Source organism: Falco punctatus (genome assembly GCF_963210335.1).
Source record: "Falco punctatus genome assembly, chromosome: 8".
Taxonomy (NCBI): domain Eukaryota; kingdom Metazoa; phylum Chordata; class Aves; order Falconiformes; family Falconidae; genus Falco; species Falco punctatus.
Genome location: NC_137588.1, coordinates 29,359,633 through 29,387,533, shown reverse-complemented (window position 1 = coordinate 29,387,533; position 27,901 = coordinate 29,359,633). Strand labels below are relative to the sequence as shown.

Here is a 27,901-nt window from a genome sequence, read left to right as displayed (position 1 = left end):
AGAGAATAAAGAAATGCAGGAGTAGTTCACTATTCAGGCAAAAGAAAAATCATGGCTGTGACTTTTTTCTTCCTGTTCTACATTTTAAAAGATGTTAGAAAACAAGTAAACATACCCCCACCACACCACCCCCCCAACCCTCTGGTAAGATAAAAAAGTATTCCTTCTATTTAGAACAGTTACTTTTGATGATAAAACAACAGTAGGTGAAATCTGCACTTACAAAAGGAAGTTGCAATGTCTTCTGAAATTCACCTTAGTTACTGAATAACACTTTACAGTGTGACTTATTTCTATAGATCACATTCTGCACATTTTGTGAACCAAAATTACTTTTGACACACGAGTTGAGAGATAAATTTAGACCCCATCACTGTGATGTGCATATAATGGGAATTAGGTAAAGAACTGTATAAGCTATAGCAGTTAAACTGCACTTTAAAACAAGTATTGAATATTTGATATCTATAAAAGTATTCAAGAAGCATTCTTCAAGCAATAATGACCTCAGCAGTATAGGTTTAACTATTACACTGAATATTACAGCTGGATCCAGTAGTTTCTGCTGGTGATTTACAAAGTTTCAGTCCTATGGAATTTCCTTTCAATTAAAGACCATGAACTATTATTATAAACACCCATGATCAAAGGAGTCCCTTCCTTCTGCTAAAGTGATGAGCTGACAGCCCTTGACACATAGTGGTCTATACAAAGCACTGTTAAAAGACCTACCACGTATCTGGGCTAGAAACAAAAACACTGTGCAGGACAATCTAAAAACCCCTCATGTTTTGGTAAGTTCTAATGAAAATAAATGAATAAATAAAAAGGAGTTACTAATTCCTATCCCAACCTACAATGATCATGCAGTCTAGTAAATTGATAAAACAAGCAATATCCTAAGCACAGATCTGAACATTCTACTCCAAACTTTTAACTATTAACATTTAGTTTTATCATAAATAAAAGGTGATACTGACCCACTCAAATGATACATTTAGAGAAGATGGCACAATATTGCAATGTCTTCTATTTACTTCTCTTTACAGTGACACAGAGCACAGTGATGAACATGATTATGATTTACAAAATCTTATTTATAAAACAAGAGTCAACTTACAGGATTATCAGTGGATTCATCAGCCAACTGTAAACCAAAGTAATCTCTCTCTGTCAAATCGAGATGCTTGAAGACTACATCCAATAGAACTTGTCCCTGATCATGTTTCTGCAGAGAACAAATAAATGTATTTTTTTTTTAAATGAACAAATATGTAATTGGACAGAGAGACATCAGGCAGACGGAGCACATACACATTCTTCCAGATGTGCTCTAGCAGCCTAAATTTTAAATATAACAATGTGTATCCCAGGAACACTATTTTTAAATTAACTTCATCTCTCTTTTTGAAACACATATAACAAAATAATTTTTCCTCTTTATCATCTTCTGACAGTAAGAATTTCTTACTTCTCAGCTAGCTACATTACTGTGGAAAGCCATTCATTAGCCAAATTTGCTATTTAAAAGGAGCACTGAAAAAAAAAGGGAGAGGTTAGGATTTGATAAAAAAAAATTGTAGTCTTGTTTGGGTCACTGAATTTAAAAGTACAGGTCTGTACAAGTTATTCTTACTTATTCTATCTGAAAACTGTTCCTGAATCTAAATGAACCAGCATACTGAAAACGTTTCCAAAGTCAAATGGCATAGACAGCTGAAGCAGCCAAGTATCTGAGAACTGTCACTTGAATGCATTCTCCCAAAGATACTACTTCACTCCTCTGAGTAACAGTAACGTTGCTTTTTCAGTGACAAGTGAACAAACTTGGTTTCCACTATATGGACAATTTTTACCCTCAAAATGATATAAAAAGAATCTGTTGTTGGTACCTACGATTTTTTTTCCCTAACCTGAACATACTGCCAACACAGTAATTGACACGTGGAATGTGCCATTATGACAGGACTCAATATATTTGGTGAAAACTGAAGGGAGTTTCCCAAATAACTTAGTGTCATAGCTTTCTGAATTACAAAAGATGAGGAAAAATTCTGCAAGAACAATTGACAAACAAAAAAAAGATGAGAGATGATTGATACATTTTCCACCCAGATCTTCTATTTCTCTGACACCAAGCAAGCTTCTAATAATCTTCTAGGTGCCATCTATTATTGATGCTACAGTGGATTTGATACATCTTGCCTTGTTTACTGCAGGCAGTAAGATATTTTAAAAGTTTTAAAACAAAAACACTGCCATTCTGCTCCCAAATGACCTCACTTCTCATAGAGATTATACAACAGTTTACTTTTACAGTCTTTAAAACAGATATAACTAAAAGGTCAAAGGATGGTTGCAAAATTTTTTTTAATATTCATATATGAAAAAAAATCAACATAACACATTCAGACGTTTGTTAACATCTAAGAGTATCCTATCAAAACTCTTTTTGTTCAGCTGAAATTAACTGAAGCAAACCATCAAATCCATTTATTGGGGGCTAAAAACTCCAAGAATCTGATAATTTATTTCATAATAAAATTATAAAATAGTTATCAACAAATTATATTTGAAAAGATCTCAGCAGGACCATCATAACCATAGCTCTCGGTATTTAAGGTGAAATTGCCTAAGGCATATATTTCAGGTCCCATATAAATTTGGATCAAAGTGATCTAAGAATTACTTCCTTTACTTGGAAAGAAGATCCTATTTTTTGTAAAAAATCATACCAAGAAAATTTCTTGATGTTTAATGAAACGAACAGCCAGTAGGAACACCATTGCTGAAAAGTTCACTATTGAAAAATTTATTTTCCAATAAGTAGAAGGAAGCAAAGAAAAAAACCAGATGTTAATATAATACACAACAGTATGAATGCATAAGGCAATAGTCAATTTCATCTTTACTAAATCAGGAGTTTCTAATGTATTTTGAAATAAACCAGTAATCAGTATAGGTTTTTTCAGCAATAAAACTAATTTTAAAATTACACAGCAACACTAATTGCTTCTTGGCATTTTTGCCCACATAGATTTAAATCAAAACTCAAACTAAGAACTTATGACAGTAACTATCAGAAAATGGGAGACATTTGGAACCCAAGGTTAGGCTTACTTTTACCGCAGCTGGCATGCTACTTCTTCAAATAACATGAAAATACCAGTTCTGTAGCTTTTTTCCAATCTAAACCTGAGAATTTATACTGTTTCTTAAACACGTCAATAAATGTTCCCTAATGAAAAGGCTTAGAACTTGCAGATCAGTTTGAATTCAGTAATACGGAATGTCATTTCACGACCACAAGGAAGGTATTTCTCCTGCAACAGAGCAGGAAATTTGGTAAGAGAAGACTAGTTTCAACATGAAGCATTTGTTTTGATCACAATGTTTTACTCTCAGTGCAAAATAAAGATAAGCATCTAGTAAAACCAGACCTCAGTTTAACCCATCTCTGATATTTATATAATGATGTTGCAGCTTGCCAGAGCAGGTGAAGGTCACAATCCTGCTTGTTGTGAAAGGTCCAAAATACTTGTAATGCTATCATAGCCATTGAATACCTGCTATAAAGTACAAAGTATGATAAAAAACTTCTAGTTTAGCCTTTTTTTTTAATAGAAAAGCAAAAACAATATATGTGGATTAGCATTAAAAGAAACTTGCTTTATTCCAACAAAATTAAACATTAATATTTCCTCTTAAAACAGGGAATAATGCAAAAATATATGACAAAAGGGAAACCACCCAAGATAAAACTGCAGTAGTTAGATACAAAACATAACAACATTTTTTCTGAATTGGAATATTATCATGTTATCCATACTTCTTATCAGTCATTGATGGGGGCAAAATGTCTGACAAATCTTGGCCTTTCAGAACAAATTTGACATCAACATTAGACATTCAATATATTAACTGCACTTTATGAAGTATCTGTCATCTAGTCACTAACATCCAGCGCCACGAGATATATACACACCAATGCCTAATCAGAAAATGCTTGTTGGCTGTTTACAAACACCCATGTTTAAAAATTTAGGAAAACATCTGCAATTACATAGGTTTAATGCCTGCTTACCAACTACCACATCCTTTCAATTTACATTACTGACATTCTGGGTTTGTTGCTAGCCTACAGAACTGGTCGTGTCTACAGCAAACACCAGGACATGCTGCTGCCATGTGAGTCCAAACAAATTTGGACTTCTGATGACAGAGGAATGGGATGACAGGTCCTGGGCTTTCCTGGAGGAGGTCAGACTGCTCTGCTGCTCACAGGTCTGTGGGAGGCTGAGCTGCTCCCTCACTAGTGAAAACACTGGAACCTCTCCTCCTGCAGTTCACTGCAATACTTGTGCTGCAACTCAGGCGAGTGCATCCCCAAACAGCCAGCACTGCACTACTGTCTCCTTTCATTCTACAGCTTACCTTAGCTTTGCAAAAAGTTAACTTGTTTTAAAAAAAGTTTCCAAGCAGGCTATTTATTTTTTTGGTTAAAGAAAAAACGGAAGCAAGTAATGCTGAAAACTAAATTACTGAACATTTTCATTTCTAAAACTACAGAGGTGTTGACCTTTTTTGGTTTGTTTGTTTGTTTTGGGTTATTCTACAGATTTTTAGATTTTACTTCAACTAGAATGTACATTCATTAAGTTTGAGGATAAGTCTGAGATGATAAAGGCTCTGAATTGAAACATTTGTCCATGACCACTAACCCACTAGGTCTTGCTCACAGAACAACTTATTCCATCTACCTTGACTTACTTGGCTTTCCCTCAAGTTTAGTGTGATCTCCCTATCTATGAGCTGGCTTTAAGGGAACACAATTAAGCCAGCCTGCATGGAAAAGATACTATTTGAAGTATTGAAACAATTAATTAAAACTAATTAAAGCAATCTGATCTTGAATAAGCAGGTTTACAGTAAGGTAAATCACCCTGATCACGGTATTAAGTCAGCCTCAGTTCTTCCAGCTATGTGTTTATCAAGTATGCTTTTCAGGGTCGAAGTAGGAGTTCATTTGGTAAGCAGTGTGTTTTATAGAAAGGATTTCTACTCTCCAAACATATGCACAGGTTAGTTGCAACTGATTCTTCTGCCTGTTACCAAAATAACCTTTGTCTGGCTACAATCCACAGGGATTATTTTATTTGATTTGTTATGCTCTATACAAGGTAAGGCTTAGCACAAGAATGCCTATTTTGCAGATCAATGGAAAAGGCTGATTGAAATGTGAACTTAAAACATGCCACAAATTATCAAGAGGCATTGTCTGTGATCAGTACTTTGCTGTTGGAGGAGAAATAGTATTTGAGTACATTTTTATTAATACAGCACTACATACTCCAGATGATTAAGCTTTACAGTCATTAGCATACAGAACACCTATAGCAATCACCAGGAGGAAAAAAACCTTGCTAATTTATTTGATGTTATCTTTGTTCTTCCTATTTTGAAAACAATTCCATAAATATTTATTGCCATGTATTCTGTCAACCACAATAAAGTAAAACACAGCTATAAACCCTGAAGACCTGTATACTATGTAACTTAGCATACAATTGTCATGATTCAATACTTTATTACTCCCTATTTTTGAAAAAAAACAGATTAAGGCTAAAACCCAAGATAAAAATGCTGAGCACCAAGGAACTTTTTATTCCCTAAACTCAGTTTTAATAGACAAACTTGCAGGCTGATCTGTATAAGCAGTAAAGCGTGATCCATGCAACTAAAATATTTAGTACACTAGGGAGGTGGCAAGAACCTATTACATATTTTTTTTCTTGGGAGAGACAGAATAGACATTTGAAGATTTATAACTGGTGGGTGATTCTACTCTAGACAGGCACTAGCATTCACTAACAACATATAGCTTTTGAACACCTAGATCAAAAAGCAGCATAATCTCCCATACCTATTGTACAATAATTATTCCTTATTTTAGCCAACTCTTGAAAGGAAAATCCTGGAAGATAAGATACTTCAATGGAAAAACTCATGAACTTGAAAGCAAAGTACACAACATTTACAATTTCTCACGCACTTTTAATGCTCTGTCTCCAACTACATTCTGCACATACTGATTTTTGGCAGGCAGTTTAGATTAGGTAACTGTTAGCAAGAGAGAGATACAGAAGAACAGTGGAATACTGTAAACAAAAAGGGAAAAGGTATAGAGTAGAAATTATCCCATAAAGAAAGTGAAGCTTGTTGTTGATAGTTTTTATATACATAATTTTTTAATAAAGATCATCCCTCATGCAGTTCCATCTTCCAAAATTCCCACCCTTAGCTAACTCAGAAGCCCCAAAAGTTAAAATAGCTCCTGAACGGACTACAAAAATGCCTTAAGAGAACATCCTAAAACCTTCTATCTTGATTGAAATATCTAAAACAAATAACCAAGTCTACCTCTAAACCTTAAGCAGCTCAACACTGGATCCTAGCAAGTTTTTGCTTAGATAACACAAATTTCACTCCTTAAGACAGCTGCAGGCTGCACCACCTGACTAGAGAGCAGAGAAATGCAATCACTCTCACAGATCTTCCCTACAACATTCAAATGTATCAGTATCCTCAACTGAACGCTGTATATTGGAATTCAATATAATTACTGTGGCTTTTTTTCCTCAAGAAGTTGAAAGAAATTGTTGCACTTGTGTCAACATAGGCACAAAGTCATGAACATATTAATTTTAACTCCTTATCTAGGATTACAGATTAGAACATCTGATGAATAACCTATTTTAAATTCCAGGCTCATATGTAAAAGTTATTAACTTTTCCCAGTAACAGTCCTGAGCATTCAGCAACCAGCTTCCTGTTTTCTTTCCTGCCATCCTCATTTAGTGCATTAGAAAGTGGTGAGTTTAAGCAAGGGAAATCATAAAACAAGAATATAATCTGAGAAAAGCAAAAAGCAAAGAGATACTTTAAGATTACAGCTGTAACCAAATATAACCATATATATGATTGAACATAGTTAGCTACACAGCCATCAGAAGAGTTAACATTACACCTTACACATGCTCAAAATGCAAAAACCAGAATGGAGCAAAACAAAAGCTTGTTTCTCGTTGAATTCAGTGGCAAAACTGCTCTCCATTTCCTCTATACAAGTTTAGTCCATTAAGAGAATTACTAGAAATAAGTTATGCTTTGTATATTCAATTTTGAAATGAAGATGTGTTAGTACTATAGAGCATGCCAGAATGACTAAGTTCACAGTGACTTAGTATGTAACATGTACAAGCACGCCTGCCTGAACATAACTTCCCCTTCTGTTCTGTACTTAACACTATTTTGAAAGTCAAACTCTAGACATACAAATCAAGCGAAGGAAAGCAAGCTCAGCGAAATCGGTTTGCAATAAGCGAAGTACTTACATTAACTCTGAAAGCTTGTACAGTGTTATCCAGGAGAAGAATGTTGCAGACCACCTCTGTATGCTGCCTGTCTCGTGCCAGCTCAGATGCTCGTACATTGTAGGTTCTGCCAGCAGGCAATCGGAAACGTGCGGTCATTACTGTCCACACAGGGTCTTTAGGCAAAACAAATATCAAATGAAAAGAGATCAAAAAATGCAAATGCAAAATGTCACACTTACAAGTAAGGTCAATACACAGCAAGTTAATTGTTAAAAAACCATTACAGACAAAACAAAAATGAGTACCAAATTCATGGTACCCAATAACAATACTAGATCTTGCAGATTACAACACAACCTTATTCCAAGATACTTGGTCCTTTCCTTTCTGCCCATTTTCCACTCTCTCCCTGTTTTACGGTTTCTTTGTGAATTTGGTTGGGGGGGGGTTGTTAGGTTGGTTGGGTTGGTTTTAGTGGTTTTTTAAAAGATTCAGAACAGCATTTGCACTTCAAAAAGCATTGTAATTGCTAGGCATCATGGCTATTAGGCTCCCAATATTAGAGACAATTAAGTAATTAATTTCAGTGCAAAACAGCAAAAAAAAAAGCTTACACCAAAAATCTTTATAGAAAAAAGCATGAAGAAAACAGCAAATACACAAAGATATCGATGTATTACTCTGTATAGCTTATGCATTTACTATATAATCATTAGATATGAGAATACACAGCAATAACAAAAAGATTAGTATTAGGGGGGTGTTTTGTTGGGGTTTTTTTTGATTGCAACATGAATAGATAAAGGTTTGTCAAACTACTGAATCTTCCAACTAGGTCAATTTGATTGTATTTACATATCTAGTTTGGAAGCACAAGCAACTCCTATTCTCAAAATAAGGCACCACGACCAACACGTCTACACCGTGTGCCAAGTGCTGATACATGAAACGCAAAAATTGAAATGTGACTTTCACTTTTCAAAACTAAGATTCTAATTATTATGCAAGCACAGGCCAGCAAACTACTTATGTGTACACCTGATGCTATTAGCTCTATCCAATGATACTAGTTACTTTAAGTACCTCACAGGATCAGGGCCTGTGATTCACTTAATTACACACTAGCCAAACTATTTCTACATCCTTTGACAAGGGCGTGAGCAAACAAAAAGTTTCATAACTTAAGTAGAAAATATATTGAGATAGAAAATTAAGATACCTTAAAGAGTAGTAAAAGAAAAGAGGTATTCTCAAAACTGAATACAAAATGATTGGTTTTCCTTATTCTGTGAAAAATTATGAAGACTTCAAAAACATTCACACGTTTCCCTCTTAGTCTGGGAGGTGGGTGTGTATCATGATAAAAGAAAAAAAAAAAGGAGAATTTAGCAGAGGACAGCAAACATCCTAGCAGTGATTAGAGAGCTTGCCCGGACTGTAAGAAATATCTGTGCTCCAATATACAAAAACGAATAGGGTTGAAAAGTAGATCAGTCCCCTCCTAGTTGATAGCTTAGATGTGGGAAAGTGGAAGACCAAGATCCAAGCCTCCTGTATCAGGAAGGGTTGAGGCTTTGCAGTTTAACCTCCTTCCCACTGCCTGCAGCCAACCTTCTGAGTGACTGCCCTAAAAATCCCTGACATATTTTGCTTTTCTAAAGCACATCTTCAGCTCTTTCAGCATGACCGCACATCTCAGACTAAAAAAAAACAAAACCCAAGGTATATCTTTTAGAATAAGCCACACTTGCAAAATGTTTCAGTTTTGACTTAACCAGCATTTTTAGAGCAAAAAGTACTTGTTTCCTTACCAAACGGCCTTTTTTTTTTTTTTTTTTTTTTTTTTTTGCTACTCAGTCACCCTGGCTTCAGAACTGCAATGTTGTATTCATGCAGAATTACAGCAAGTTTATTTTTATTTTGCTAAACTGATATGACAAACTGAGAAAAGCTAAAGATACCAGATAAACCCACCAGATGCAGGCTAAACTCATTACTTTCTTTTAATGATAGAACAATCAAAAATTGTGTCACAAGCATTAAAACTCAAAAGTAAAGCCTAACAAAGTACATGTCTGACAGCTCCTCATGAAGAGGCTGCTTCTGCTATGCCTAATACCAGTCTCAAGAATAAAAGGCAGAAAACATTTAACAGAGAAGAAAAAGGAACTGAACATCCATATCAGCGATCTGCGACAACAGCTTAACATTTCACAAACAATATTTTGTCACATAGACACAATCTAAAAGTCAATTATCTTACTAGCCATAATGGTGTAAAGATCACCATTTTTATCAGTGCAGCTACACAATCAGTAACTACAGGCAAGACTTTAGAGTGCTATTTGCCTGTGAGCTCAATCAAAGAAGGTTTCAAAAAAGTATGCAATTTGATTAAAAAGTTCATCCATACACAGAAGCAACCCTTTGACAGGATATTTACAAGGATTTGAGTAAGTGACAAATCAACCAAAGCATAGTGAGGGTTATCGTTAAGAGTCCTTTCCCATGAACACAAACACCAGTGCACAAAGTGGGACTGTTTAGCTTTCAAGTAAGTATTGCATTAAAAAACCATTTGGTAATGAGCTAGGCAGGTCTAATGCAACAATCCGCAATTTTGCCATAAAAAACAAAACCCTCACCAACCACCCCAAAACCCCATCACGCTTTAAGGGAAGAAAAAGGCAAATCTCACCTTTGCCACCTGTTCTCTCCCCTATTTTGTCTTATTTGTTGATCAAGACCAACAGTGTTTCTTAGTTACTCTTCACTGCCTTAAACTAGACAAAAAACTTCTGGGATTCAAACTGAGCAACAAATTCGTAAGAGCAAACAAGGAGAAAATCTGCCCTCAGTGATCTTCAAAATCCTTTAATACCAAGCAACCATTCACCCTGTCCTTTGATTAGACCCAACCTGCAGACACAGCAAGGTTCTTGCTGTAACATCAATGATCTTTACTAAAACAGAACAGAAACATCGAGTAGACTCAGACAGTGAATCAGATCTTTCTCAATGAACATAAATGAAATGGTGAAATTCAAGAAAGCACGCACTGCATTATGAGTTTGCTAAGGAAACAGGACCAGGTATATTGGGTCAGAACAACAGTTCATCTAGCCTGCAGGTCTGAAGAGCAATGCCTTCTCACTCTCTTTAAGGAAGGAAGAAATAAACAGGACACCCATAAAAGATATTTCCCACATACTGTTCCACAGTCTGGAATTTAGCATCTTCCTGGCATGGAGCTCATAATCACATCATGCTGGACATCAGTCATTTATGTTTTCTTCATGGACTTAGGAAACCATGTTTTGAACTTGCACATTAGGCAACGAAGCATTATATTCCATGTCCCACACACAGTAAGTAGTGGCCTGAACAGCCAGCCATCTTGCAGTAGACAAGTTTCTTCCATGAAACCAAGAGGCTTGCGACAACAGAACACAGTTTTACAAGTATAATCACTGAAATACTTGTACAAAATGGACTATAACAACTATGAAAGTAATAGAGAAGAAGGTGAATAAAGACAGAGTATTTTCTGCAAACCACATTCAAAGTTACTCTTTCCCCATGTCAGCGAAGAAACAATGGAGGTATATAGGGATTAGGTTTAAATGCCTTCACCGCCACAGGCTCTCTCAGAACGATTTTTCCAAGATATGCCAGGGCTGTTACATGTAACTGTTTTGTGGCCAATTGTGTACAAAACACATATTTAAACCTCTATCAGCTTACCTATGTGTAAAAAAGGTGCAGTTTTTAAGCACAGACAGACCCTGTGATTACTGATCTTACTGACACACTTGTTTTACAACATAATTGGCTGCAAACAGTATCCAAATCATCTTCACCACTCCTTTCTTCCCAAAATACATGAACCAAGAACACAGACAATATTATTTCTCCTAACCAAGTACTGCCATTCTTGCTATACATTTTGAAAGCACACTAGCAAAACAGTGAGATGGCTAGCTGTTGCTTATAAGGTTATAAATCATAACTATTTGATTGCCCAGAAAATACTGATATATAAAATGTCAAAACTGATAAAAGCTCAGCCACGCTGGTTGCAAACTCCTGCAATGAAAATGTTTAGATAGCTAAAGTCAGTATGGAACAAATAAAGGACTGACTGCAAGTTCTCAAGTAAATCTGCAGCCCCAAAAGAAACAGGAGTAAAGATAAAAGGTGACATTCAACCAAAATAAAGTTTGAGAACAGCTGACTTAAAGCAGGTTAACTTAAGCAGGGTACTACTGTGTGTGCATATCCACGTCATGGACAGTACCATGGCCACTTATGCTAAAATCTTTCTATATATGCAAGTGGAATGTTTAAATTGTACTTAAATTGGATTAATCTCTGCATATGAAGGTTTCTGCTTATTATTTTTCAGTGTCTTCTGCTAAGCATGTAATAGTCAGACATTTGAATTAACAATCCAAAGCATGTGCTGCCACAGCAACTGGAGAAGCACAGAACTTGTGCAATGAAACTCCACTTAGCTCTCAGGTCTGTGGAGGGAGTAAGTTGTACATTTCCTGCCTGAGCTCAGGTTTCAAGCGATGAAGCAATTCTAGGGAGTGTTCCCTATCAAAGGGCAGAACATTCCTGCAATACTGGCTTGGTTAGGGCATTAAAGAGCACACAGAAGCTTCAGAAATGAATTTTCAGCATCCTATATTCTTTTATGTAAACATATACAGTAAAAAGGCAATTTGCTTGGGCTTACAATAAAATAACCAATTTTAAGCAGCTTAATAAATAAGCAGTTGGTTAAGAAGGTAATTAACTGAAATTTAATTTATCCAAAAGTGCAACCAATTCGCTGACTTGAAGTAAAAGAGTTCTTTTAAAGAGAGTTCGCATCAGGTACTGTACACAAGGAAAACCACCTTAGCACAATACAATATGAACATATGCATGCCAAGATACGAGAAACTTCCATTTTTCATGGATAACCTAAAGCACCTAAGAAGCTAATGCATTTCCAGATTGCCATTTGTTTAGAAGCCAATTTTTTAGCAGCCCAGAGGGCATCTATTTCCACTGTAAGCCCACCTACTGATCTGGGTCCAAAACAGTACATGAATTTGCTACAAGAGCTGGAAAAGTAGGCTGAATTCATAGAAAACCCACATCCTTTTAACATGATGTAGCTTCAATGCATTAAATAGATTGCAGACCTCATGGTTACTAAAATTATCCAGACAACCTAATTAGGAGAAAAAACCCTACTATTAAGAGCACAAAGACAATTCTGAAAGTTTGAACAGAAAGTAATACAACATACTGCATTTCAAACACTGAGCTATATCTAAAACCCATCTTCATATACATTTAATGAAAACATCTAAGTGAAACTACATTAAATGTTTTACCCAAAACCAATTTGAAAATGCTAAACATTAGCTGTTTGTGTACTACTTTGAGGGAAGTCCACATTCGTCCAACAAATGAAAGTTCACATTTTTTTTTCTTTCAAAAATATGTTTTGAAAGCTTTCAGCAATTCTGATGTAGCATACAGCTTCAGGACATGCCCTATAAATAAAATCAGTAGTAGAAATGCATTTTCATTGAAGTGAATCGACCCATGCACTACAATCCTGAACTTGTTCCAACAATTCATGCTTCATTCATTTCTTCCTGCTTTCTGCTGACCAAACAATGGAAAGTATCCATAATTTTCAAGAGTTACATGTACCAACTCTTTACAACCACAAAGTTGGTATGTAAACTTTGGGTCATTTCACTTTGTTGGCACCAGGTGAAAAAGTTCAAGGTAGACTTCTAACCAGACAACAGCATCATTAATGATTCTGGGCTTTATCAAAACCTTCTGATTTTTTAAAATATATAAATTAATCAAATTAATTCTGTTTAAGGAACATAATATACTCCTTTAAAGCTATCATATGGCCACTTACTAACCTCTTCCTAAAACTTCCACTGGTAAAGAGGGATATGGCATTTTTCCTGTTGACAAACTGGGACAGTTACAGTGACTGCACAATGCAACTACCAGCACAATTCCTTCAATGTTACCGCACCCCCAAAACGTTGTCAAAAGAGCACACTGAATACAAGGAGATACTGGTATTGGAAGTTAGGAAGATAAAGTTTCCAAAACCTCAGCAAATTCTCTTCACTGGTGGGTAACCAGATTGAGCTCTTGTTAGCCCAGGTACCTGCATGGGGCTGGCTGCTCCGGAACTCCAAGCTCACCCCGCTCCTCGGTAAGGGCTTCCCACACCCTTTACAGCCTGGCCCTGAGCTGCATCCATGCTTCATATGTGAAACTGGTACACCAAACTTACCTAATCTCCAGCTGCTTTTATACATTACCTCAAGACTTACATTATCTCTGTGCACTCTGAGCTGCTTGATTAAATCCCTCACAGATGCAAGTATAGAACAGCAAAAGAAATTCCTATCTGCAAGTACTTCACTCGAGAGCAATAAAGAGCAACATACCCACATGCTCCCAAAGTCGTCCATAATCTCACCTGCATTTCAATGAACAAACTACTCATGTCCTCCTTTTCCCTGATCCTGAACTACGTGGAGAGCCAAGTTAACACAGTAAGTATTAATTCTTAAAGCCCATCTGACAGTTTCTGAAAATTTTGGGCCTGAAGTTCAACAGCTGAGAGAAAAGAAGTGGAATTTAGCCTCTCTTCTCCACCATCAGCTCCTCCTATACACAAGCCAGTAACAAAAGAATTCATATTCTATCCATTTATTCGGATAAGTTTCTAAGATTGTTAATTCATCTAATTTTATGAACATGAGGATTTCATGGGGCTGGCTGTGATTTCAGTACAGGCTCGACACCTAAATTAATGATTACTCTCAGTTTAAAAATTACTTGAGGATTTCTTTTTAAATTAAGACTTCTTTGAATAATGCTTTTTATCTACTTCTTCGGATAAGGGTTTCAAATCTGAAAAACTGCTGTGTGATATCAAGCAAGATTTTCACTGTTATAATCATGTCATTACTAACAGAGACAAAGGTTAAAGGCAGAACACCTTGCTCTATCACTCCCAGAAACCCTTTTTTTCCCAACATAAAAGTAATTAATAAGTGTTCGGTCACTCTACACAGGATAGTGGCCAATCTGTTAGAGAAAGCCGGAGTATGTATACCAGAACACAGCAAATTAGTTTGGTAGTAATGTAGCAATCTACTATTTCATCTGAAAAATAAACTATTTTGACAATTTAACAATTCTCTCCCTCCCCTGAGAACAAGAGCATAACTAACACAAGAGCCTGTTATAAATGACACTTCTATTGAATTAAATGTCAATAATCATTATGCTTGAACTGCACACTATGCTCAAAGCTAAAAAAAAAAAAAAAAAAAAAAAAGCCTCTCAAATTCAGCTGCTCCCTTTCTCTACTGTCTGAAGTAGGGCAGTTCAGGATGTCTGGTATCTGCTTTTTTTCACTCCTGGACCTAACATTTCAGGAAACACAAAACCAGCACGGTAGAATTAATTAGTCTGAGATTACAGTACTTAATGGCATAGTTTAGAAGTAATACTAATAAAAAAAAAAAAGTAGTTCTCAAAAACCGTTCCATCAACACTGTCAATTATTTTGAACCTAAATCCTTGTATGTCCTCCCTTCCTATGCCCAGCCCTTTTTTACATCAAGAAAGTAACTCTTCCATCTTCACTATCCAGGATGCTAGATTAGATAATCCTGAGAAGATATCAATATTTTGAGAAAAAAATAATACAAATGGACTTACAGTCCCAACAGCTCAATATGGTTCATTTTAAACCCACTTTTAAGGTTGAAATTTGTTCTTAGTGAATATCTGTCCACACCACATGAAACTGGCAGCCTGATAAACACACTGGATTTCCATAGTACATCCTGTCATAGTAAATCTGATCTTTTTTTCCCAGGTTTTGACCAGTTCTCTAGGTGGGGAACTGAGCTTGAGAAAAGCTGAAGAAATACACCCAATACACTAGAAGTCTGCAGCTAATAAAGATCTAGAATTCACACAGGTTCTTGGTTTTTTGTTGGTTTGGGTTTTGTTTTTGTTTTTACCCTATCCTACTTGAGCAGGTTCAACCCGTTTCCCTTTTCATTGCAACAATCTTACAGGTCAGAGTGTGAACAAATGCAAAGACAACAGAAAACCTCTTGCCAGCTCAAGGCTCACTACTCACTGACCTGACATCTTCAGAAGAGGCAGGACTTTTGCATGATTTCACAGTGTTGTAAGAAAAATGTCCAGAGTCCATGTGCCTTTAGGAAAAGTCTTCATATCCTATATATAACCCACGGTTATTCACAACAAACACAAACTCATCTGTCCTACAGGTGACACACTAAAGCTACAATCAGACTTGAAACATCATACAAGTTTGTGTAGCCGTATTGTTTCTGACCTGGAGACCTTTCATTTGCAGGTGATAGTGAGGAATAAGGGAAGTTTTATGAAACAACAGTCACACACACAATTGAACAAGATGTGTGAAAAACTTTACAGGGGTTTCAGAGATTATTTTGAGCATTAAGTCTAGAAATGTTCTATATGATAGCAATATACCTGCACACCCCTCAATGAAATAGAAAAACACACCTATCCCTCTATTAAGCAATACACTAGAGTTGAAATTCAGGAGTCAACTGGATCATAGTGTGACCACTGTACAAAATGGTTTAGGAACGGCATACTATGGTGCGAAGAAACAGAGCAGGCAGCTGGAGCTAGAAATGTCTTCAAGTCAAGATACTGGTATAGCTTAAGGCCTGTGATATGGAAACAGAAGTTGACAGCAACCACCAGCTATAGCAGCGGCCAGCTTGCATGCCATGAAGACACACTGAAGGAAGAGCCCCTGGGTGCACATATGTAGTCACTGCACCACTATATGACCACCTCAGCCAGCTTGATGGACAGCAAAGAAATGTGCACCAAGTCAGCAGCAGCCCCCCCTCCTGAAATAAGCAATTATGGATGGAAAATGGCAAAGCTAGCAGGGAAGAAAAATTAAATCTAACTATTAAAAAAAAAAATGCAGAACAAACCCCATGGAAGGGCAGATAGCTGAAGCAGTCAGAAAAGGATAAAGCTGCCAGGAAAAAGAACTAAGAGGAGGAGTACTGTTTAAATATCACAAAATGGTGAATTTAACCATCCTTCTATATTTAAAAAAATATTATATATTAAACATATCTGCAGATGCATTGATACGACATAAAACCCCCTTGTTTCCTAGTATGCAGCTTTCAGCTTATGGTATTTGGAGGCATTTACCATGTGAAAAGATCACTAGAAATAAATAGAAGCTTTCCAAGTGAGTTCCACCTCCAATATTTTAAACTCAACTTTATCTCCATAGCCTACCCTTGCTTGAAAATAGCCTTAAAAATGACAATCCATGACCCTCACACAGATGATTACTCCATCTAACTCTTTCCATTCCTGGAGCTGGATTTCTTATTCTTGGTTTCATGACTCAATGCTATAATAAGATGTAATAAATGGAGACTACAAAGAAGCGTTATTAAAATATCTTCTTGATAGAAACTTCTCAAAATAAGTTTGCAGTAATTTCTTAAATGTGTTCTTCAACTAAGTTAAATAGATTTTTCATTAAAAGGAAACTCTGGCTGCCATACAACAATAAGATTAGGGAGCCTAAATATTTGCTCACCAAAAGAAGAAAGGGTTGAAACCAGTACAAGTTCAGACAAACTTAAACCAGAAGCAGCGGGTGCTAATAACAAGTTAGTATTTTACATCTTGCTTAAGAAAGGGAAAAAAACAAACCAACAAACCCAAAAACATTCAAACTTCTTCCTACAGTTTTCCTCAAACATATCAAGAGGTAACTGAATTTGATTCCCCTTTGCTATATAACTCAAAAAAAAACCCCAAACATTTCTTTACCTATTACAAAAGGTGTGTACAGTCCTCTATGGGCCTAATAGAAACCAAAAGTTCTTTAGTATCTAAAAGGATCCTGGTAATCTTTGAGCCTTTAATGACAGTGTGCAACTGCCTATAGCTAGAACAACCTAGTATAGTCCTTTCAGGACACTATTAACAGCTCTGAACTTCAGCGACAGCCTGACTACACATGCTGAATCAAGGAAATGTAGCAAGTGAGGATTAGGTTTTGATTTCACCTTTTCCATCTACAAATAGGAGGGGGTTTTAACACAATTTATGAAGCCCAAAAGAGAAAGAAACTACATGTAAATAACAACTGGTGGTCTTCATCAGTTGTATACAACTATGCAGACGAAACAGGGGTAAAGCACCAAATGCTGGAGTTACATATTCTAACTTGGTGCGACTGTAAATGCACAGAAATCCCACATACTGTATGCTGCACAAGCCTCAACCACGATTATCTGAAGGCGACATCAACAGAAAACATACCTATGGAGAAGATTTGTGGGCTAGCTATTAGCCACTTGAGCACCCACAGATCAATACTGCTGCACACAGCAGGATCTTCAAGTCCAGAGCAGCCAGTTGAATTGGCAGCTTTAGTTCCAGCCATGGCATCTGTGTTGTGAAGCCTTTGAAGCTGAAGGCAGTCTGAATTGAAAACAAACTGGCAAAATTCGGAAAAAGCTTTTATTCTACTCATAGCCAACTTCAAGTTGAATTTTGGCTGGCACTAGAACTGAAGTATTAGACAGAGGGAGGAAAGTTGTCTGTGTATATTCTGTTCAGAGTTGCTAAATCAAAGCCAAATTATTTTCAATAGACTTAAACACAGCAGATGCTAATTCTAAGGCTGAATATAACCAACTGGACACTTTCCATCAAAATTAGTTTTTAATCAGAAATGCCATTTCCACAAAATAGAAATTTTCATATGGAAAACTTGAGTTTTGCCAAAAAACACCGATTTTCTGCTGGACACATTAAAATAATGCCTGTCTGGCCACCTGCCTGGAAAACACTTGTCAAGTCCGTTTCCTCCTCCAATAGAAAACAAACCAAGGGAAGCCTTCTAGCAGTGCTGCCCAGAGAAGTGACCTCACTCCATCCGTGCCGCTGGCTCTCAGCCGCGCTGCTTTACACTCCTTTCCTGAGCACCTGGGTACTCGGCTTCTCCTCAGGTTTTTGGTCCTGCAGTATCAGAGCAGAGCAGGTCGTTTCTTTGGTTGTTCTTGGGGTGCACGCTAGAGAGAGGCCCCAAAGGACCTTTGGGCATGAGAATGAAGGGCTCTCCACACAGGACGAGAGCAACTTTGCTGACAGACCTGTCTAGTAGCAAAAGAATCATCCTATTCTATCATCCCAAATTTTAGTTCTCCTTTTATTTATTTATTGTTATATTTATTATTAAGAATGCTCACATTTTTACAGCTTCACTGCAGGTTAGGTAAGTATTTTTCTGACTCACCTCTGTCTCCTCTCAAAGATTATCTTTACAGGAAACAATTTCCATTTTCAAGCCAGCTCAAGAGGACTAGAAGTTCAAAATTATTTCAGTGAATCTGGGACTTCTGGTATCTCAAAGTATCACTCATTTTCAAATGATTAAGCAGTTAAATTGATAATTGTTCACCTGCAGTGGAACTTTAAAAATAAATTAAAAAAAATAATCAGAGTTTTGTGGGTTTAGTTTCTTTGGCAAAGTATCTTAAAGCAGTCTAAGCTCCCCAGATTTGTTAACTGTACAAACCTACTTTGTAAAAGGATCAAAGATCTTGACTAGAGAACAACAGGACAATTCCATCTGTACTTTTTACAAAGTGAAGCTCAAAGCCAAAGCAAAAGTTTTCCAAAATTGTGGCATATTGACTTCAACAGTGGCATTCTTTCAGGGGTTATGACATGATTAAATGTTATGGCCAGACTGCAGGCTCCATGTGCTTATCTTCATACATTCTGAGCTTTGTAAATTGTTAAACTACAATCAATTTTGTATGTAAATGAATAAAAGGAAAAACTACCTTCAGGACTATTTCTAATAGTTATCTAAAAATGCTTTTCCTTTTTGGGATGCATTTCCTTCTTTTGAAACTAAATTGACAAACTTACAGAAGCATCTGTAAAAATACACATTGGAAGAAAACATAGTAAGATCCAAGCTTACATGAAAAGTTTATAATTCTTACCAAGGTTCATCAAAGTAGACTTTTGAAAAAACGTTGACGTTTTTTGTTCTTGAATATGACTGGTTTTTTTCCTTATACCTTTGGTCTTTATAGAATTATACAGTAATCCTTTGAAGTTTCCACAAAATTAACAGCAATACCAGAAGGTATTAACAGTATGAAAAGCAACATTACACTGTCAAGGCTTATAACTACAAGTATAGTGCAAGAACAACAAAGCCCCTACATTTCTGCATCCAAAAAGTAAAGGCACAAAGTTCCACGTATACAACAGGAACAGGCACAAAACCTAGAAAAAAGGAATTAATGTACCACAGCACCAAAATGAAGACATACTACATTACCCAAGCAAAACTAAAATTCACTCACAAATCCTGTATTTATATACTACTCACCTCAGCCCATCCAATTAAATCTCAGATCTTTAATTAGAAGTTAAATTGCTTTTACTAAGAGTGATTTATTTTCCAGGTTCAGGATATACATTTTCTATATAAAACACTTAGTGTCATTGCATTTAATAAAACATCTGACAGAAAAAAATTATCTGGCCATTTTGCTTGGATCAGCTGCCATTCAGAATCAGCAAGAAACTGTTGGTGCGAGAGGAATTAATTCAATTATTCTATTATTATTTGATTGTATTTTTAGTAGGAAAGCAACTAAACAACTAAAGCATTCATGTTCAGGAAGACAACAGAGGCTTTAAAGCTTCTTTATCATATTGGCTCAGTTCAGTATGAAGTTCCACTTCCACTGAAAAAGCACATAACCACGTTACAAGCCAGTTAATCAACTGAAAATGAAGCAGTAAAAGAAAGATCACAGCTTCAGTTGGAATAAAACACTGCCGAGAAAGGTAAATGAACACACAGATGAAGAGTTAGTGTGTGCTGAAGTTAAAAAGCAACAGGCTATTAAAAGGAGAAAGTACTACAAAATTGTTAAAGGCTATTTATAAGCTTAATGTCACACTACTATTTATCACACTGCTATTTATAGTTTGTCTCATGCATTTACCACTTTTAAGCAAGAACAAAACCCTGAGTGCAGTTTAATCACCTGCATATCACAGGGTCTTCAATTTAATTTACTTACTTCTCTGCTGCTCCTGAGAACTTTCATCTGGCCAAATCAATTTCCTGATAGGGAGCTAGCACGCACCTCCTGCCACAGACCAACACGGGAACAGCCCACTGCCCCTAATGATACCTTGACAGTAATCAGATTACCTCTTATTCTTCTTTGTAAAACAATTGGAGGTCTGCAAGTACCCTGTTAAAATATGTTCTTTGCCACTAAAACTGTAAGATGGTTCAAATTGCCAGATGGAGCCTCTTCACTGTGTTGCAGGCTGCAAGCACAGTTACCATCCCTCAGCAGAGACTAGTTCAATGTTTGTTTTTTTCCCCTACCAGAACTATAAATGCCAACCTGATTGTAGCCACAACCCAATACAGAAGTCCACACGTCATCACAGAAAACCTTCTCAAACTTGTAGTATAAAAGATCAGAGCAATCTTATTTATTTATTTGTAACCAAAGCTTAATTCCAAGACAACCATGCTGACAGAGGTTATATATCTAGTCACCAAACTTCAATTAAGTGAAACGGAGATCAGCTTTTACACTACATTGCCTACAACTGACATCTACTTATTCATAGTAAAACAATCTAACCATAAAAATTCTCTCAAAAGAAGTCTTAATCAAGTAATTAATTTAGCTTTATATGCCACTGTGAAGTTCACGCTAGTGGTGCAAAAAACCCGAATGTTAAAAATGAACATATGTTATTTTACTGTTCAACTGTGTATGGGAAAGACTGTGACATCCTAGCCTTTAACAATATTTTCCCGCTGTTTTAAAAATAAGGATGTAGCATTCTTTTTCTCTTTGAAAAATGACTGAAGCAGCAGATTAATTTAAGAGCCTTCTATGCAAACTAATTCACCTTCCAACATACATCAGCTTTACAAAATGCTTAGCAAAACCCCCATTTTGATAGTCTCTTCCACTGTATTGCAGTTAACAGATAAGTATTGTAAGTGAACAAAACCAGATACAATACCTGAGCTGTTAGAAACCAGAAGTTTGCAGAGCTGTCCCATCTTTACTGCAGTCAGTTCTCTTTGCTCCTTCATGCAAGGTCCTGAGCCCAACCTCTGCTGAGCCAGGGACTGTGCAAGGCAGTACGCCTGAATAACAGATTTTAACCAATACCCTCAGTGCTCTCTGTTCTCTTTTGATTCTACTGAAAAATTAGTTTAAATAATAATGAAAGACTGTGCTGAATGTCTACCTATTTCAAATGTGTAACAAGCATCTGAAGCATGTGGTAGTCTACAAAAGCCTGACAACGGAGACCTAACGCAAAGCTTTGCGAGCATGTTTTCAGCAAAGTTGGCATACTACAAATGCCAGAAAGCAATTTCAGAGTCAAAATAAAGAGGTAATGTAAATCTGCAAGAAAAAACAAACTTATCTAAAATACCATGATTTCTAGAAGCATGTAAGGAACACACATTTTAAGTAACTGATCTGCAATGACGGCCTGAGGAACAGTCACAGTATAAAATTCACCCTGCTACCATATTTGTTATTTCTATACAAGGGGTGAAAGTCGGTCTCCAAAGCTTTCTGACAAATGTCTTAGTAAGACAACAAGTCAATGTACTTTTATGATAATAGACCTTTAATATTTGGAAATTAGTCCAGGCCATCATGTAGACAGCTGACATTTAGCTGGAACACCTATCAAAAGCAGGGCATTAACTCCTCACAGTCAAAACTAAGCATGGAAATGATGCTGCAGTTCTTAAATCTAGAAAGTAACTACTTCTCAGGTGTGACTGTGGTCCATGCCAAACACAGTGGAGGACTTAGTAGGTAAGCATATTTCTGCCCAGCATTTCAGTTCTCAAGAATCCATACATACTAAGTGACCCATGCTTCCAGCGTGCACTGTTACGTGAAGACGTGAATCTCTGACAAACTGAAATTCCTCCAAGCCTGTGAAGCCAAAAAGATTCAAGTCTTTTGACAGAAATGATAAATTTAAGTCTCCTTAACAAGAAAAAGATTTGCAGAATGTACCCAAGTTTCCCAGCTTCTTGTCCTTTTAGTAAAGGTGAGAATCAAAATTGTTGCTGTTTTCTATAAAAGTAGTGGAAGGGAAGCTGCCAGCAAGTAAAATCATCGCTTCCTTAAATACCTTTCCTTTGAGGCCATCATTGAACACTTTTTTCTGCTCAACTGCCAAGCAGTCAACATTTTGGGACAGATTCATTTCCCTTTTCTAAAAGGGAACAGAAGCTACTGTTGAAAAAAAAAAAACAACCCACCTCGCAAAGTACAGAGCACAAATTAGTATCTGTGCAGTGGCTCCCTCTGAATAATGCCATGTGCAGAGACTGTTGATGACAGAAAGAAGGAACATCTAGAATTCAGCCTGGTGTCAGCCATTCCAAAATTATGGGCAGTCATTAGAAAAAAGCCCACCATTAGATCAGGTGTGATTAGTCTCCACTAGCCATAACTTGCACAAATGAGAAATCAAAGCTGTAAGATCAATTTGGTAAGCAAATCTCAAAAATAATGAATGAGGCAAGTTTTATGAAGAATCTAGCTTAGTATCCCAAAAGCTCTAAAAGAGCTTACTTTAGGCATTTATGTTTTATTTAAAAGAAAATGCAGTTCTAAAATTTCCCACTAAAATTCTTGCTTATATTCAGAGTTCATGAAGTCACAATAAAAGGCTGTGACTGTTATAGTCAAAGGTATTAGCACAGACTGGCAGAGACATGAAAGCAAATTACAGTAATGAATATTAAGTTACCTTTATGAATACCATTATAGACAAAAATTTCTACCAAGATGGTAGTATAAATAAGAAAAATTTTAATGTATTTTCTCATTTTACAAATATGATAAGATATGGTCTCTCTTGGGAGAACAATTATTCTATGAATATTTGACTTCAAATGCAAGATTTTTTTGTCTTAGCAAGTACACGTTATAACCCCTGAAAGAAATAATAGATAATAGTGAACAGTGGAAATAGCACACTGTTAAGTTTATGTTTTCAAACATTTAAATGTGGCTACTAATAGCCCTTTAAAAGTCATTAGGCATCATTAGGCAATTTAAATAATATACTAATTAAGTAATCTTAAAATAGCTTGGCTCTTGTTCCCGTTGTTTTCCCTGGAAAGGCAGGTACAAACATGGGTTGGATTCACAAGCTGATGGTTACAGATTCACAGGTTGATGCAGCAGCCATGCTGAAACTACAAAGATAATTATTTATTACTGAAACCACCAGTTCCATACCATTCCCCTCCTTCAAGTATTCCAGATCTCCTCCACGTTCCTCCTTTACTTCTCAAGGATCTAACAATCCCTCTTCTAAATGCTTGAGTCCCTTCACCACTCAAATCCTTACCTATATTATACCCATTTCTCTAATAACCTTTCAACTTCTCTCCAGCGTACTCCATCCTTGTCTTTGCTGCTTCATGCCCTACTCCTTTGGGATAGGTACAGAAAACCGAACAGCAACAGAAGTTACCAAAATGTTCCCCCAAAATCACACAAAATGAAACATGTACCCCCTTGGAGGCAAGATGAAACACTGTAGCCAAGAGACAAGAGCAATGCCCAAGTCTGCTCCCAAGCTTAAAGAGAGATGTGAGGTACACCTGTAGTCAGAGTAACACCACAGGTGTAAGGTGCCTGATGCACTCCACTGAGATGCTTTCCACATGGTTATGAATGGGAGGGATGGATGGCAACATAATCACCTACACAGCATTACCAAAAATCTCTACAAGGCTTTTAAATTTCACATATATTAACACGAGGTACAGAAAGATTCCCACACCACAAGAAAAATCCATAAAGGACCTGCACAGTCTCCCTGATGCACAAATTCTGAAGCTATTTCTGGGTTTCAGAACTTTGCCCTGACTCATTTTCCTACTATCTTCACCAATCGAATTAATTCAATGCCTGTAATGCTTAGGGACAACCTCCTTCAAATCAAGACTTTTAGGAGAAGAGAAAACCCTGAAGGAAAACTGATAAAGTACATTCTCAACATGCAGAAACATGTTGACAGTGACACGATACAGCTTTCCAGTAGCTAAGTTTTCAAATATTTAAGAAGAAAACTTACAGCCTCTATCAGGTGTGACAAGACACTAAGCAGATAAAAGATTATATTCATTTTTTCTTTAACATAAAAATATTGTACAAAGTGCATTGAGAAAGAACAGTCTAACAACACACAAATGAACCTATGAAGATGGCATTAAAAAGTGACGAGCTCTCCAAGTCAGCATACCTGCACTGCTCCTCTCAGGCATTATGCTTAAAAACTTCTCATTCATGTGCCTCTGCAGTCAGGCCCAATTGCTTTCTCACATCCTCTACTTCAGGCACTCTTTTGTAATTAAACTCTGCTTCCCCAAACTATTTGCTGCCTTCTGCATTACATGACAGAAAGCGAAGCTTCTACCTCATACAGAGAATCCCAATTTTTTCCCCTTTTTTTCCCCCTTGGAGGCAAAGACACAATATAAAAATTGTATTATTACACAACTTCTTTTATTATAAAGCAGCATCAGTAATACTGCTTTGGACTGTTTATTTCAATGCTTTTTCATTATCTAGAATTCATATCCTTAAAAAAAAGAACAGGCCAAGCTAAAAAGCTATTAAGCTAAATAGATAAACTATATTATCTTAGAAGCACAGTTTATTTATACTGCCTATGAAGAAAAATATTATTTCTCCCAACTGCTGTAAAGATAGGTTCTCAGGGTTTAGATAAGAAAACTTCATGAGTCTTGTGTAATACCACTATAAAGGATAAAACTGAATCGTCTTTCGGTTTTTTTGTTGTTGATTTTTAGTTAATTTTTCCATGCTGTATTAACACTAACATTACCACATTATTAAAAAGAAAATGTGTTCATTTGTTCTAATGGTGTTTTACAACAGGCACACGGTCTGACATTACTGAAGCACTTCTGAAAGCATCATTGACAACATCCCAGAATTAAAAGGCTAAAGAAGAGGGACATATGGCAGAACATGGAATGCACACATTAACAAAGAAACCAAGTAACTGGGTTCTTCTATTTTCCAATGTCTATTCACATGCACTTTCCCCTGCTGACAGCTCTGCAGCACAGCCCGGTTCCCCTGCAAGCAGCTGCAGGAACCACAGCTGGAAGCAACAGGAGCATTGCTCTGCAGGGCAGGGTGTCTCTGCACAGCGGTATGGTGCTCAGCTGAGGGCACAAAGCTCTTCCTTGGACTCTCACACATGTTCAGAAGAGGTATTTTCCCAAAATGAAGACACTAGTATCACACAAGCGATAGCCATATTTGCTGACAGGATGAGATTACTTTCTTTCTAAATAGTAAAATATTCTCATCAGAGTATCACAGATGAGATTCAGTTCTTCTGGGGGACCAAGCCTTTCACTACAGGAAGTACTTTAAATAAGGACTTTAGGAAATCCAGCGTTTCAAAAAATGCCATGATAAACTGAGTTAGCAACAAGCTTCATCTTGACAGAGATGTAGGAGACAGCCCAGAATAGTAAGGCTTACGAAGATGCAGCGCACCAACACCAAACCACCAGCCACTTTGTTCTCTTTTCACAGTTAAGTCCTTCCTGATAAAATTTGTGGATCTGTGACAGAGATTAACAACCTCGCCATACTAAGAGGCAAAAAAATTCAACCCATGAAATGGAGAGGATCCTTTTCCCATTACAGAATAATAAATCTGGAAGCAGATATAGAAACTGTATTCTGTAATAGCATTCAGTTACATTTGCATTATGGTTATGGGGAGTACTCTAGCCAAAAAAATCCAGATTATCCCTTCTGAATTCCAGCTACCATACCAGCATTAGCAATACTGATTTCAGAACAAGTACACTGCAGCAAGCATCTGTTGATACGGTCAGCAAACACTGGCTAGTCATCTAGATACAACCATGCAGCTGATAGAATGGGCTGCCAATATCAGAGTTCAACAGTCTCAGAACTGTCAGCAAACCGAGCAACACTGGTAGCATCCCAGCCTACCATGAAAACTGCTGATACCTTGCGTGGAAAAGTGTGACAACAGCATACAATTTATTCCCTAGATCACAGGAAGGAGACCCCAGTGATCCATGGCTGGAAAGTTTCCAGTGACTCCAGAAAGTTGCAAAGAGAGTACAAACACACAGATTGATGAGTCCCTTTATAGTCCAATAAAGGTTTGAGAAGTCTCAACTTTGTCCAGTGCTGGAGAAGGTCCTGTCCTCTGAAGTCAGTGCTAGCAGATCCAAAACGGGAGCCTGAGAACAAAAGAGATGCAGTTCCAGTCAGATCACTCAGTTACTGAGCTGAGGCTGCTGAGAATGTTACACACCACCTGTGAAACAGTGAGTAGCCAGTGCTGTGTACCACTCCACTCCTTCAGCGTTAGTTGATGGTAGGGTGGCTCAGAAGACAAGCTAAAGAATATCTGAGAGTTCTTCAGTCCTGACTATTCAGAGGAAAGAAATGAAACAAAGCTTGTCCTTTCCAGATTCAGAAGCTAGTGTCAGGATGGCTCAGGCAGTTTCTGAAGAATGGGCGTTATGTTACGTGCATCAGAGAAAGAGGCAATGGTAAAGTGTTTATTACCACCACTGCCTCATCCTTTTGAAAAGTAGCTCCCACTCTCCAAGAACCAGCACAGCATGTTTATTTACCAGGAGGTCACCCAAAAATCTCTCAAAGAAAGAGAACTTTGCAGCAGCCAAGAGCATGAGCAATCTACAATGCCCATCTGAGAATGTGCTGTTCTCAAACTCTGAAAGCTGGAGCCTGGAGAGCAGAAATCTCTGTTATTTAACACAAAACCAGCAAGAAGCTCGTGTCTGCTACTGACAGGCAGGCAGACTGCTAGGAGCTATTCTGATTCTTTACGAAAGATGTAACATGAGCATTATTAAATAACAGACATGTCCATCTGTCCTCTGGAAGTATATAAAGAGAAACACAAATTAGAATTTCTTCACAGTGTTAGATCATCCGCCTTTCTCTAAGAAAATCTGCTGAAAAAAACACAGAGAAATGAAAAGGTGCCAACTAGACTGAACAAGTGCTGACAGAGCTCATGAAAGTGCAGAAAAATCTCATCTAGCTCTCAAGAAATCCAAAATAAGTAACTGAAGAGCACAGATACCCAAACCTACAGCTTATGCATACTTTGTGGTAGGCTTTGTTTTTTAACAAATATATAGGCTATGCTGCATGTACATCTCTCTGGCACACTGTGGTCACTACAGCAAATTAACTTACATCTATGAACAACCACCAATATTTTTGCTACTATATATTATATTAAGCCAT

The 27,901-nt window shown here is 36.9% G+C and overlaps 1 protein-coding gene across 4 annotated transcripts in view; it reads right to left on the bottom strand.

The window, feature by feature from the left end:
• The window catches only part of PTPN4 (protein tyrosine phosphatase non-receptor type 4), a 111,777-nt gene that overhangs the window by 60,847 nt on the left and 23,029 nt on the right, over positions 1 to 27,901 (bottom strand). For 3 of the 4 annotated variants that reach the window (XR_013930026.1, XM_080399521.1, XM_080399522.1), the window contains 2 exons: positions 7,395 to 7,549; positions 1,121 to 1,228 (listed from right to left, as the gene is read on the bottom strand). Coding sequence is in view for 3 of the 4 variants with exons in the window: in XM_080399521.1 (XP_080255647.1) it covers positions 1,121 to 1,228; positions 7,395 to 7,532 (246 nt within the window). In the remaining variant the exon portion in view is untranslated. Of the gene's footprint in view, positions 1 to 1,120; positions 1,229 to 7,394; positions 7,550 to 24,842; positions 26,596 to 27,901 lie in introns of those variants that run through there. The other variant, XM_080399520.1, reaches the window with a different exon arrangement.